Genomic DNA, 14,996 nt, shown 5'->3' with positions numbered 1-14,996 from the left:
ATACATCATTTTTATTAAAGTGTGGCTTAAAAAAAAACCTGAATGTAAAATCTGCTAAGAGTAGAGGTGGGCGTGAATCAAAACTCCTGTTCTGAACAGCCCCAAGCTTTAGTCTCTAAGGTGCCACAAGTACTCCTGTTCTTTTTGCGGATACAGACTAACACGGCTGCTACTCTAGAACTTGTGGTGTATATCTAAACTTAGCAGACCAACCTCTGTGCTAGTTCAGCATGTCTGTAAACAATGACATTTGCAAAGTGATTTTGTCCTTAACACTTGTGGAATAAGACACAGGACAGCGACATGTGGTTTAAATAAGGCTGCAACTTTATTAGCTTTAAATAACCAATTAGCATCAGAATGGGACAGATCACTCCTAAGCTACCCAGCAGGTGCAAGTCCTATCCAGTTCAGTTTTCCAGTATTGGATCCACAAAGCAATCATTCGGCTGTTAGGGGAACAGACAAAATGTGGCTTTCAGGTGTGAACCATTTCCCTGCTCTAATTATACCAACTCCTTACACTCCCTGCAACAATTAGGCAATTGCAGGGCAGTATAGACCTGCTTTCTATCTTCATTGCCCAGGGCCAATCAGGATCCTCACAGCAAGTAATCAAGGGGTCAAGAGGGCCAGAAAACAGGGACCCCTCAGATTCTAGCTCTTCCCAGCATGATGTTGCAGGGAGAGAAGTTTCACACACGTTCTCTAATACCCCCTTCCCTTCTGGTTCCAGGACTCCACCAAGAAAGAAAGGGTGAACTGAGAAGCTGCTGCCTCATTCCTTGAGGCCAGGTCCAACTCTCACCCCATTAATGTTCTTGCCATTTGGGAAGAAAGAAATGAAATAATTATTTTTGTTTCATATAAAATACCTGCGCTAGATAGTGGTTTCTCAACTTCATTAAACTTGAGATTTTCGTTTTACAAGTTTCTGTGCCTTTGCAGGTGGTGTAGAACAAATTAAATGTATTACCAAAGATCTTTTTATTTTTTTTACCTGGTACATAAGCAAAAGCTGCTAGGGAGTCTGAAATTCCATTCTAACCATACTCATCACTTTTAGATGAAGATCAACCTGAAGTGGAGCTTCCTATTCAATTCCCTGTTAGTCACTTGAGAACTTCTGGTTCAGATAAAATTTAATTAAGATCTGAACCCAACCCAAAACTAAAATCTGATTGACAAAATTCTGAAAGACACAGCCTCTGTAGTCAATGTCTAGTGTTACACAGTTGTTTACTTTGATATTCCATAAAAATTTGTTGTTTTAGCTGCCACGGTAACTAAAGGTAGGACAGTGACATCCACTGTAAAGTAGTGGAAGTTTGTATAAAGGTATGTGAGGTGTTAAAGGAGTTAGTAGATTGTTTCTGTACTTCTTTATTTATTTATTTTTTAGTTGGAAACACAGTAGATTTTTTTCTAAAATGCATATTGGTAACCACTGTGTTTATTAATTTTTCAACATAAGGTCTATAATAGAACAGCTAAATTTACATATGAAGTGACCATATTCAGTCTGTGTTTGAAACTTGTACTGTATATTTTTGGTTCCATGCTTTGATAAGCATGTGAGGCTAAATGTTTGCTGTAATAGTTCATTCTCATTTTAATTTCTCTTAAATCTTTATCTTTTGAACATAAATTCAATGCAGGAAAAACTACTAACAAAATCATGTAAGCAAAAACAACCGCTTCCCCTCCACACACACACTTCTGATCTAAGTGGCACAAGGAGTAGTTCCATTGACATCAAGGGTTAAAGATTCACAAGGATAAAACAAGATCAGAATCTGGCCTGCTCTTTTAGAGGCTTCTGTTGTTGCTTTTCTGGCTATGTTGCCTTCTGCCTCCCGCCCCACATAACTTACAAGTTTTCCACACCTACTGAATGCTAAATGTTTTCTCTCACTTTGATTTACAATTTCAGTATACCATTTAACTTGCACTAATGTTTGTTGTCTACAAATATGAACAAAGGACTGTTATGGGATTGGCATATTCTTACATGGGGTCTGAATGTGGCCCAATTAATCTATATGTAGTAGTGAACCAAATTGAAGAACCATAAGCAACGGAAGAATGCTATAAAACTAATGAGGGGTGGGAGAGACAGAGATAATGTATCTTCTGAATGTGTCTTTCAGCATCCTATCGTTTCTACATGATTCACAGACTAGAAATATTTACAAAGACACAAATCTTTCATGTAAACTAATTGTCTTCCTACAGTCCAGTGAGGTACTTAATATTCAGTTGACAACAAAAAGTCCCAGAGATGCTAATAAAAATTCAACATCGCATTACTCTACCTGTTCACTCAGTCTAGTCAGCTTTTGAGATTTAGATCTTAACATATTCACATGAACAGAACAAGAGACATGGTTCATTGATGCAGTTACAACTTATGGCAATCCTTGACCTGTATTTCTTGCATTTATTACATGCCACCATGAGCCCTTAATAACAGAACAAATTGAAACATGAAGAAAGTTAAACACTCAGATGAATAACATAAAAAAAATTAATCATTTTTAGCCAATCTCCCATAATGCTCCAGGGAACCAGGCAATTTAAGGCCTAATGGCTTGCCTCCCTGAATACGAACAAATGGGAGCAAGAAAGAAATGGCATTCTGTGTACTGAGTTCAGATATATGTCTAGCAATGAAGGCGTTTTTTTTTATTCCTTCTCAAAGCTACCTGCTTGAAAGACCAAGGAGAACCCCTGTGAAATTAGTGGGGATACAGTATAAATAGAATGAATAAATAAATAAATGGTAAGAAGTGTGTTTATTTTATAGATCTCTGAGATAGAAGCAGACTGTTTTAAATGTTTGCAATATTAACACAATTGGTACTTAACCTCAAGTCACTGTGTTTTATCAAGTTTCAGAGGAACAGCCGTGTTAGTCTGTATTCGCAAAAAGAAAAGGAGTACTTGTGGCACCTTAGAGACTAACCAATTTATTTGAGCATGAGCTTTCGTGAGCTACAGCTCACTTCATCAGATGTTTACCGTGGAAACTGCAGCAGACTTTATATACACACAGAAATCATGAAACAATACCTCCTCCCACCCCACTGTCCTGCTGGTAATAGCTTATCTAAAGTGATCAACAGGTGGGCCATTTCCAGCACAAATCCAGGTTTTCTCACCCTCCACCCCCCCACACAAATTCACTCTCCTGCTGGTGCTAGCCCATCCAAAGTGACAACTCTTTACATAATCAAGTCGGGCTATTTCCTGCATAGATCAAGGTTTTCTCACATCCCCCCCACCCCCATACACACACAAACTCACTCTCCTGCTGGTAATAGCTCATCTAAACTGACCATTCTCCAGGTTTAACTTGGATTTAAACCTGGAGAATGGTCAGTTTAGATGAGCTATTACCAGCAGGAGAGTGAGTTTGTGTGTGTATGGGGGTGGGGGGGATGTGAGAAAACCTTGATCTATGCAGGAAATAGCCCGACTTGATTATGTAAAGAGTTGTCACTTTGGATGGGCTAGCACCAGCAGGAGAGTGAATTTGTGTGGGGGGGTGGAGGGTGAGAAAACCTGGATTTGTGCTGGAAATGGCCCACCTGTTGATCACTTTAGATAAGCTATTACCAGCAGGACAGTGGGGTGGGAGGAGGTATTGTTTCATGATTTCTGTGTGTATATAAAGTCTGCTGCAGTTTCCACGGTAAACATCTGATGAAGTGAGCTGTAGCTCACGAAAGCTCATGCTCAAATAAATTGGTTAGTCTCTAAGGTGCCACAAGTACTCCTTTTCTTTTTGTGTTTTATCAAATCACTCCACGTGCATTTATTCCATTAAATAGGGTCACTAGATTCTTGCTCAGGAATATCTTATAAGGTTCTTAACCATCAAGTAGCAGTCACAGATCAGCAGTTATTTATTTGCATACTGCACATGTCATCAATAATACACAGGACAAGATCTTTAAATTGAAAGAACAGTGAGGTTGTCATCAGTATTGCTTAATAGACCATCATAAGCAAACTAGTCAGGAGTCTGTATGAAGCGTTCATTATGTTATACTATATATGAATTTAATTTAGAGGTTTTATGTAAATCTGATGTCAGTTTTGCTTTCTTTTTTTCATGCAATCTCACTTTAATTGCACTGAGATTAATTTTACTTTTTCCCCTATTCATAGAGGGTGATGAGACAGGAGTGATGGATAATCTGCTCGAGGCCCTGCAGTCAGGAGCAGCCTTCCGGGATCGCAGGAAACGAACACCAAGAATTCAGGGTGAGTAAGACATTTTCTACTAGATTTGTGGTTATGGAGGGAGGGGAATCTAGTGTTCCAAATATGGGGATGAGGGGAAGAGTCTTGCCCAGGCTTTTAAGAGCTTTCACTGAAAGTTGGTCTTTCACTTCTGGTATGAAATCTCAGCAGGTTATAGCTGTGTGATCACAATTTTAAACTTGGTAACTAATTATCTTCAGATAATTGTAGACTCTGCAGAAAACTAGAACAAGGGTTCCCACTGTGTTTAATTTCACATTTTAAAAAATCATTGTTTTTTTAAAAGAGCATGTGTGTATTTTATATCATTTAAACCCATCAGTATAATTAAATTATTTGTTGTAATTGGCCCTAAGAAAGTCATAGTAACTTCTTACACTAATGGAGTGATGCATATGGCCGCTAGCTTTTCTCAAGGGCCATGCTCAGGTTCATGCTCATTGGGCTAGAAGCTGTAACCTTTATGGGGAGTAAAACTCAATTCATTATTAAAGCAGCTTCATTCTGTTGTTTTACTAACATTCTGTAGGGATGTTCTTGAATTATTGTCCTCTGTACAGGTATTGGTTTTGAAGTGACTCAAGGAAGAGTGGAGCAAATACTCACACACACATAACTTTCAAACACATAAAATATATAAATTATTGTTACTTTGAATCTATCTCTTATTAAAGTGTATGGCAACATACGTTGTATTTTGTAATTTTCTAGTTTTAACTTGTCTTATAGCAAAAATAGTATTTTAATAAATCAGATTGTTTAAAATGACTTCTTTACGCAGGGCAAAATCAAGCCCTTATGAGTCAGATCCATGCGGAGGGTTTGGAAAAGTGGTATTGGTGGCAAATTGGGAAGTACATCTTACCACTCCATAAAAGAGTAAAGTGAGTCCCCGCTCACCCCATTAGTTCTGATCCTGCAGTTAGAGCCATGTAGACAGACTTCTTGCGACTTACCTTTACATCCATATGTAATATATAAGTCTTGGAGCTATCTGACTGCAAGAATACATTTTATCTCAAAGGGAGAGGTAGCCAGGAATATTACCACTGTTTTCTTCACACCCTATCCCTGACTGCCACGTAGGGCTTAGGACTTCGAATTACCACTACTGTTCAATTTTGCTCTGAACTATCAGTGCAAAACCATTCATTGTCATTTTAGACTCAGCATAGTCTCCATGCAGCTGAGTTAATAAGGCACAATGTGCTACCTTCTATCTGGTAGCAGTAAAAGTAAAGGAATATAATAGTGATTTATTATTGTTTATAATTTGTCATAAACCTGATCTTAAAAAAAAGAACAAGAGTGAAATACTCGATGCACACACTATTCGCAAACTGTGCTACATTTTCAAAATCATCCTTCCATCTGAGCAATATTTCTGTTCTCCCAATTAAAAGAAATAATATGAGCATGCCTGAGTAATTAATTTGTTATTTTTAAAATGGAAACAGGACAAAGTATGTTTTCTGTTGTCCTTGATCTGAAAGCTTATAAATACAATGTGGTGCATGTCTGCAGTAAACTTGGTCAGAGTAGGCAATCTTAATGTAGTCTGTCAGATTTTTTTCTTTTTTGCTAACATTGGCTTTGCTTTCGTCTGTGATAGTCATAAGACTAGATGTAGAAATCTTGATTGATTCTGTCATCAGTGGTGAAAATTAATATATTAAGTCCTACCCCCACTCCCCGTAAAGTCTGTTGAACAATCAGGGGATCATTCATTTTACCTTTTATTGAACCTTTTGTCTTACAACCCGGCTACATAAATGAACACCGAATTTTCATAAGTGCATACTGTATTTTCTAATGGCACAGTGACGCAACAGTACTTTTAGTTAAGGGTCTGCATAAACTCCTCTGTTCAATAGCTCAGAACTTCCTCCAAAATATTCGCCTGTGGCTGAAATTTATGATGCCTCATTATTCTTTTTCTTTCTTAGAAAGTCTGTGTGTCAGATATGAAGTAGACATGTAATAATGTTATGAGTACTGCTACGTAATAGTTTTATGAACATGGTATGTGACCTGGTCAGTGAGGTCAAGTTATTGTATATTGAGGGTAGTGGAATGTTTATTGTATACTTATGATGGCTGAATTCAACTGCTTGTGTATATGAAGGTGACACACTGGCTTCTCAGATAAGAACACTGAAGAGTACGCTTATAAAATCATAGAAATGACTAGTTTCAGTAATGCTGTCTTCACTCTAATAAGTTGCAGGACTTATTTTGGCAAAGCTTGGCACTTGGAAATGAAAAGAATGCTAAAGTGTTAGAGCCCTTCTCAAGGGAAAAGGGAGGAGGGGTGTCACTTGCCAAAAACTGTTTAGGGAGACAGGCTAACACAAAGAGAGATACTCTGTGGAGCATGTCTAATGATTTGGGCTATCCCAGAGCCATGAAATGGTAAGCCTGAAGGAAAAGCTAAATATGCATACAGTCTGTTGTCGTTTTGAAGTTGTTTTCTCTGAAACACTTTTGTTCCAAATAAATAATACTTTGCTTTAAGGAGGCTGTTTGATTACTGTGTCACTGCCCCAGAGAGAACAGAATTGCAGGGTTAGAATATGTGAGACCTACTGAGGTAAATCATGGTTGATGCACAGGGAGGGGACTGCAACTCAGGGCCCAGTCTGAGAGTGTGAGAATTGCATGATTCCACTCTGAGAGACAGGTGACAGCTTGAGACCTAAAGGGGGGTGCATGTGGAGAGAACAGGAGGGGGATTAGAGATTCAGTTAGCCCAATAACTGGGGAAGTTTGTACAAAATTGCTTCCGCCACTGTTTTTCAATCAATCCCGCTCCTGCTATTCACAACCTATCCTGTACTTTCCCACTATTAGGCCAATTCCTCTGCCTTGTTTGAGGAAGTAAGCAAGGGTTTGACCCTTCATCCTGGAGACACATATGTGACTAGGACTGTAACTTGTGACACAATGGCAGCACACATTTATTTTAAAAAGATAGGGAGCCCTATTTGAGTGGAGAAGAGAAGTGAAAGCTAGGGAGATATAAAGACTCCCAATTATGGAGAGGTGTGAGAGAAGGATGTAGCACTGGTGCAGAGAGATGAGAGCAGAATTTACCCAGCTCACTTCCCTTAACAGAGACTCTTCTGTGTAGTTACGGCTCACTCCACGAGTAAACATAATCTTAGAGGTGCTGCTAGCCAATTGGGGGCCCTAAGAAGGAGTATTTTACACACACACACACTAAAAAGCAAGTAGGGGGCCCCATTGAGCTGCTCAGGGCCCGAAGCAATTGCTTAGTCTGCTTAGCACCAACTCCAATCTTGTCTTTAGTCTATCGGCTGTTTATCATTAAGTAGCTGTAGTGCCACTGTGGATGGAATATTGTGGGTTCAGAAAGGATGTAGAAAAAATAGGGAAAATACAAAAAAGGGAACCAAATCTGGAAGAAATGTTAAAAGAGACAAAGGGAGCTAAATGTATATAGTTTAAAAAGGAGAATATATGAAGATAGGTACACGGGGACATCTTCAAGGAGTATAAATGAAGGAAGGGAATTACTCATAGACTCAGAGTTGATAGGACATTGAGCAATGACCTGAAAGGAAGGAAGTGAGGGTAGTGGGGAATAGTTCTCAACAGCAAGAGCAATTGGTCAATGGAACAAGTATTCAAGAATAGATTCAGAATAAAATGTTAGTGGAATTGATGTTTCAAGCAGTCCAGCAAAATGCAAAGAATGAAACTGAATGAATCAAGTCTTCTTTTCTGGCATCTACTTTCCATGGTTATATTAGGAGTTTAACAAACTATTTACTCATATTTGTGCTGGAAATGGCCCAACCTGATGATCACTTTAGATAAGCTATTACCAGCAGGACAGTGGGGTGGGAGGAGGTATTGTTTCATATTCTCTGTGTGTATATAAAGTCTGCTGCAGTTTCCACGGCATGCATCCGATGAAGTGAGCTGCAGCTCACGAAAGCTCATGCTCAAATAAATGGGTTAGTCTCTAAGGTACCACAAGTCCTCCTTTTCTTTCTGCATATGTTGGTAGTCATCAGAAGTGGTTGCCAGCTAATAACAGTTCAATAGCCTATGTAAAAGGACGAGCTGGTCTTATTTCAGTCCCTAATAAACATTATATCACAAAATCAACTCACTGTTTGGCACCCTTGTCACTCTGTGCAGAAAGGCCAAGAACTGAATTATCCTTTTTCCCTAGAGTAAGTCTTTCCGTAACAGTTTTCAGGCACAAGAGCACAGCAGTGTGAAGGTGTATGCACTGGAACTGTCCATACTGTACTTTCTGTATTGATAAAGAAAGTCCTTTATTTATCAAAGTTTTTAAGCTAGGACCTTTCATGGCCACTAAATTCACTTCTAGAAAAAGAGAGAGACAGAAAGGAATGATTAAATTAACCTAAATCATCAGGTTCTTGAATTAAAACCCAATATGGTGTATAAAAGAATAAATAGCAGATGGGAAAGATACAGCACAATTTATTTTCATACATAAAGTAATTACATTGGCCATTCAGTACTCACTTTGAGATATTTCTAAGACAAAATAGCATGTTTAGATTCCAGTGTAACCCTCTTAAAGCTAATGCATTTGTTTCACTGTTCTTAAACTCACACCAGACCAATTCTAGCAATTTCTTTGACCTCCAGATCACTTCTTTATAGCAGCAGATCACTTCTTTATATTCATTTCCTTCTGATCTTCAAATTATCCCATAGATCTTACATAAAAATAATTTCAATCTATGTTCAAGTATTGTTCAGATGCAGCACATCAGACTAGAGATTTTACCCACTTACGAGTGAAGGTTTTTCATTATAAATTCTGTGTTCTGCTTCTGCATGGATTACTTCCCAGACATTAATAGTTTCTCATGTCAGGACCATTGACAATGGTCCTTGGCCTCTGACTCATTTTGCAGCTCCTTGAAGAACTGCTTTCCTATTTCTATATTAGCTCCTGGATCTTTTCAAAACTAATCTCAGAACTTATTTGCTTGATACTGATTTTTAATTTGCTTTCTTATTTCATTTATTAAGGGCAATGAGATTCTCATTTTGGGTGACTCTACATAAGCATAGTGATTCACTGATTGATTAATCAGATCTAGGTTTGCATTACCAGAAGATAGAAGTTTAGGAGTGCAATATACAGTGGAGTTGATGACATTTTTTGTCAACAACTGGAGAACAAATTGAGTACAGACTGTTTTATGCCCTATTTATATGCAAAATTGTTCTAAGCAAGAACTGATGTTCTCTATAGAAATTTCAATCACTTCTTCTTGTCCCTTTTCCAACAGAATATAATCAGCTCTCATGCATATTTCGTCAGCGATGATCTCTGCAGGACAGCGAGATATAGGGTCAATTCCATTTGACTGTTGTGAAAGCATGAATTTAGCAGGCTGATTTTTGATATAGGAAATGGTGTAAAGGTTAGCATAAAGAAAGAATATTCTGCAAGAAACTTCCTCTTGTGATGCCTATTTTCATGACAGAAATTCAGACTACTATTTGGCCACAAGCCAGTATTCCCCTTTGACAAACCTACAGTTTAACAGTGATGGCGTAGATGTACCAATCCTTGCATATATTCCAGAAATATGATGAATAACCACATGTGACTGACATTCTTAGAACATTTGATGGTTCTTCTGCCCAGAATCAATAGAGGGTTCAACAGAATTTTATAATCCATTTTTATCTTAGTCTCTTGTGAGTCAAAAAAAATTTCAGCTTCATTAGAAAATAATTAGTTATGACATTTTACATTCATTTTTATACATACATCATTTGCATATATAAGGAATATAGCAGGATATAACTATCCTGGAATATGTCATTTCATCTTGTGGGTGTGAGTAACGTAGGCTGAATGGATACAGTCCATATCCACAAATAGCTATTTGTTCAAATCAACTCTGTCTTTAAAATTCTCTTGCTTTTAAATCCATTTATTGTTGAGCTATTGCCACCTTTAATTTCATGCTGTGTTAAACTGAGCCAGCCTTGAAAAATTAAAAAATGTACTCTGGGTATTATTTTAGGTAAATTCTATGGCCTGTGGTATACCGGAGGTCAGACTAGATTATCACAATGGTTCTTTCTGGCCTTGGACTTTATGAGTCTTTCAATAATAGGCTTTAAGACCTAAATTTTAGAAGATGATTAGTGATTTTGCATGACTCTATTTTTTAGGGAGCACCCAATTTGAAATTCCTTACAGGGACGTGGTTTCTCAGGAAGTGTTGAGCAGTACAGACCCTCTAAAAATCAGGACGTATGAAGGTGTGTAAAATTGGCATCCAAAAATGAAGGCACCCTAAATCATTAGTCCCTTTTTAACATTTAGATCTAGTTGTTCATTTGTAGTATGAGAAGAAAGGGGTCTCTAAAGTGTAATCAACAAAAAGCTGAACTATATTAGGCTTGGAGGTATCAATAATCGGATATTGCTAAGGACCTTATGAGATTCACAAACTAGTTTTTTTAATTGCTCCAGTACAGATTAGTTCCTTGAGAGTTATGTGGAACTGCTGTGCTTCTGTCTTTACAGTAACACTGATCTGTGTGTCAATTTTAGTTAAAACTAAAGATGGGCGTAAGCATTCTCATGGGGAGCCTTTGAGTAAGTACAATGCCACCAAATAAGGAGAAACTATTTTACAAATGAAATAATAATAAAATTATTGGAGGACTCTTTTGTTCTGTACCCTTGGCTAGTACATTGTATCCTTTTTGTCCATCACTTGTCTGTGTTTTCATTTGTTTGTAAGCTTGTTGGGGCAAGGAATAATGTCGTCGTCTTTGTTTTCCAGCACCTAGCACAATGGGACCCTTGTCATTATTTGGGTATTTGGGCAGTAACTCAACAAATAGTTTAATAATAAGCACTTTTACTGGAAGAATATAAAAACAAACATGTTGCATCACAACATCTTTGCATTGTATCATCATGTTGTATCACAGTACCATCAAACCACAAATATGTTTGAACAAGTAAGATTGACATGTCAAAATGTGGACTACCCCTTAAATTAGTTCAGATCGTAGATGACAAACTCTAGCACCACCTAATATTTGAGTACCTAATTGAAACAGCAATTTAAAAGTAAACACTCTCTCATTTGCCTTGGAAGCCACTCCCTCTCTGTTACGTAACTCTCCAAAATATTCAAACAGCTGGAAGACGCTTGTAGATGAGATTTTGAGACTTACAACCAATATCTAAATGGGAGCTAGATGGGAAAATTTTACCAACTTTTAAAACTCACTATAAACTTCTAAAGAGAATGTTATTTAGTTTCCTTTTTAGTATTCTGGATGGATTCTGATGATGGGGGCTTGGAGTTTTCATGAGTGAGGATCTTCTTTAGACAGGAGCTAAGTGAGTGCCTCTGGGGTTTTAGCAGGAGGAAACAAAAAAAATATTTTATTTTGTTTTAATTTCCTGTGGGAGAAGTAGGGTAGGTCTTGGGATTTCTTAGCTTGCTGGGCTGTTTGGTTGTGTTTGGCTAGCATGTAGCATATAGCTAGCTGTCTGTACTTTCTCTGTGCAGTAAGCAAGAATTTTTCATTTCATACATTATTCATAACTTGCTGCAGTGCTTCCAGAAAGTCAGCATCTATCCTTCACACACACAAAAGAAGAAAGAGGGAAATATATTTTTGCTGTTGTTTTGAAAGTTAGGGCAAAGATTTCATCTTCAAGTGGTCTTGGTAGCAGTCATCCATCCTTAATCAAAAGCAAATAAGAGAGAGAAACATTAATGTTATATTTCTTTCTGTTCTCTGGCAACGTTGGACATAGGTTTCATTTCACTGCTGCATCTTGAGCTATTCTGACTGCAAATAACATAATTCTTAACAAAAACCAAGTGAAAGAGAGATATTTTGTAGGTTGTTACTGTTGCAATTGTGGTATATTTCCCTTAAGTACATGATAACAAGCAAACTCAACCACATGATAAAAATACCCCAGCAATATGGTCATTTCACACAGTTTCTTTTTCATGCATGTGTTCTCTATCTCAATGAAGTTTCATATCATAAACCTGTTGCCAAAACCAATGCATAATGAAAATGAAAACAACAACAACATGAGAAAGAGAGATAATAGCTGAAACCGCTAGTCTTAACATAAAAAGTAGATCTTTCTTTTGGTGTATTTGCTTCTTATGGTTTTATCAAGAAGATCTAAGATAGAGGCACAAACCTGAACGTGATGGTATGATATTCTGATCAGCTTGACTGATAAAAATATCATTTAGCAAAAGAGGCAAATTGTCAGTGGTGGCTGCTAATATGTAAAAGACAATTTTACTACTAAAACCACCAATTGTAATGTTTTCCTTCTTTTTGATCTTTGAAAGAACTCTGAAAGGACCAAGATGGGCTCCCTAACAAGAGCAAATAACTTTCATAACAGGAACGGGGAAGTACCGCTAACAAATAACAGGAGCTGTCCTGGTAGCAGAGTTGAGTACTAAAGTGTACTGTAAATTCCAAAGAAACTTAAGTTAAGACACACAGACCAATGTGGACCCACCCCATCTCAGGGGTTACTCCTAACGGCATTATGTTCCATGGGGATACAATGACTCCCACAGTTCTTGGTTTGTTGGAGCTCACTGGACTTAGCTGGGGTTGAAGGAGAGGATATATCCCTTCCTCTTTCCCTTTAAGGTATTCTGGTCCTTGTGCTTTGGGGAGTGTGGGAAAAGGGCAAAGAGGCTCTTTGTTCCGTCTTTCCACCTTGCATAACCACATCTTGGCTGGCTAATATCTGACCTTAAATCTGAGATGTACAATCTGGAATTGGAGATACTGATGATGAAAGTTTTAATTGTTAATAAAAGAGGAAAGAGTGCATGACTGAGTTTTAAAAGTAAGCTTTACAATGGTAAAGGAAAGCGAAAGTGTTTTTTTCTGGTTTATAGAAAAGGGCCCTTATTGTTTGTGCTATGTTAATATCTGGTAATGCAGAAAGGGGTATTGCATCTGTATTTGGGCCGCAGATGGAATTATCATTATAAACATTTGATACATACCACAAGTGCGGCATCAAAGAAGAGAAAGTGGAAAGAGAAAGAAGTTATCCTTCTTGATCATGTCAAGGAAGGGGTTTACACATGCAACTAATGGTGGTGCAATTTAGGAAGTTCCCGAAAATGTAACCCAAAAATGTATGTTTTAAAATAAATTTATAGTTTTGATATGAAAATGTTACAATATAAGTATAAATGTGTTTGCTTTCAAGGATCAGGAAGTTTGGTTATATTGACAGGCCGGGGGGGAGGGCGCTTGGGATACAATACAAGACCCAGTGTACCTGTTTGTGATGCATAGAATAAACTGCTTTAGTAAGGGAAGTGGGGCATTTTAAGAGTGGGCTACAATGACTTTATGTAATGTCCTTCATGGTAGAGAAGTAGGAGTTTTGACTGTCATGGGTAAAAAGAAGATTCTTCATTGCTGCTACAAATCACAAACAAGACTCCACTAACTAATCACACCTTATGCCATCTAGCATCTTCGCCCAGGGACTTCCCAAGGCCTCCTGGCTACCCTAGAGTATAGATTTGGGTAAGAAATGGCAGTGTTGATGAAAATGAAAGATTTATCTTTTATTTTTTTAACAATTGTGCAATTGCTACAGCCCAGACACCCCAGATATGGATGCTAAGAAGGATGAATGGATTTTGATGTTGATGTTTTGCTTATGGTAGATGGAAAATATGTTAGGGGGTCTCTGTAGCTTTTGTGGCTCCAGACTTAGTTGTCATCCATTTCTAAGTCAGAAGACTTAAGGGCGTATTACAAATGTTCAGCACTGCAAGATTCAACAGACTAGAAATCTTGCCCTTGAAAGATGCAAAGGCCTTTGGTGCCTACGAAGTTTTTATTTTACTTTTTCTTGGACCCAAAGCTATAAGGCCTGTGAAGTACAGATGTAACATATCGTATATTTTCTACTAGACAGAAATGGTTTTTTTTCTTGCCTGATGGTATTTTTAATCTGTGTGTGTGTCGTATTTTGAACAAATGGCAAGTATGGCAAAGCAGAACAGTTGACTGGGTTTGTTGGTGGTGTAAAATCTTGTGCACAGTGCCACTTAGTATTGTAACTTTTCTGGAAGAATATACCAAACAGGGCAGTAATAGTTCAAAAGTGACTGAAAAGAAATAGCACCTTCCTTTGAGATAATTCATTCAGACTTTTGCCCATTCAGATAGCCATAGTGAAAAACTCCAAGGCTTTTTTTTTTTTGCTTTGGGACGAAATATTGTTTTTTAACAAAGTTGTTACCAGGAGTTTTGACAACAGCAAAATCTCATGTTGGAGTTTTGCCTGAAGGAAGACTTCAGGATTTAGCCCAGTATGGGAATCATTTTCTTAATGATCCTTTTAAACATTAGTGTATGCAGCCTTAAAATAATTAATTTTATTCTATTGTGAAAGAAATTCACTGTAGAAGCATTTATTTTAAAACTTGAAAAGTAACACTGTTTATTTTCTCTATGATAGCAACCCTGAGTGGAGATATATTTGATATAGAAATATTTATCTCTTTTTCTCTGTGCATTTATAAACACCTAGATAAATGTGTCTGGGTAAAATCCATAGGCAAATAAATTATGGGTTTGGAAAAGTACATCTAGTTTTGTGTATGAAACTGTTGTTTTTTCCTGTCTCCTGTTTTGCAAATCTTGCAAATGAACAG

The 14,996-nt window shown here is 37.5% G+C and overlaps 1 protein-coding gene across 7 annotated transcripts in view; it reads left to right on the top strand.

Moving 5' to 3' along the window:
- The window catches only part of DIAPH2 (diaphanous related formin 2), an 811,118-nt gene that overhangs the window by 656,118 nt on the left and 140,004 nt on the right, over window positions 1-14,996 (top strand). For 6 of the 7 annotated variants that reach the window (XM_073360856.1, XM_073360855.1, XM_073360854.1 and 3 more), the window contains one exon: window positions 4,174-4,269. In XM_073360856.1, the coding sequence (XP_073216957.1) occupies window positions 4,174-4,269 (96 nt within the window). Of the gene's footprint in view, window positions 1-4,173; window positions 4,270-9,572; window positions 13,350-14,996 lie in introns of those variants that run through there. The other variant, XM_073360857.1, reaches the window with a different exon arrangement.

This window comes from Lepidochelys kempii, chromosome 9 (genome assembly GCF_965140265.1).
Source record: "Lepidochelys kempii isolate rLepKem1 chromosome 9, rLepKem1.hap2, whole genome shotgun sequence".
In the NCBI taxonomy this organism is placed as follows: domain Eukaryota; kingdom Metazoa; phylum Chordata; order Testudines; family Cheloniidae; genus Lepidochelys; species Lepidochelys kempii.
The sequence above is the reverse complement of the archived record's forward strand: the minus strand, read 5'-3'. Positions and strand labels throughout refer to the sequence as shown.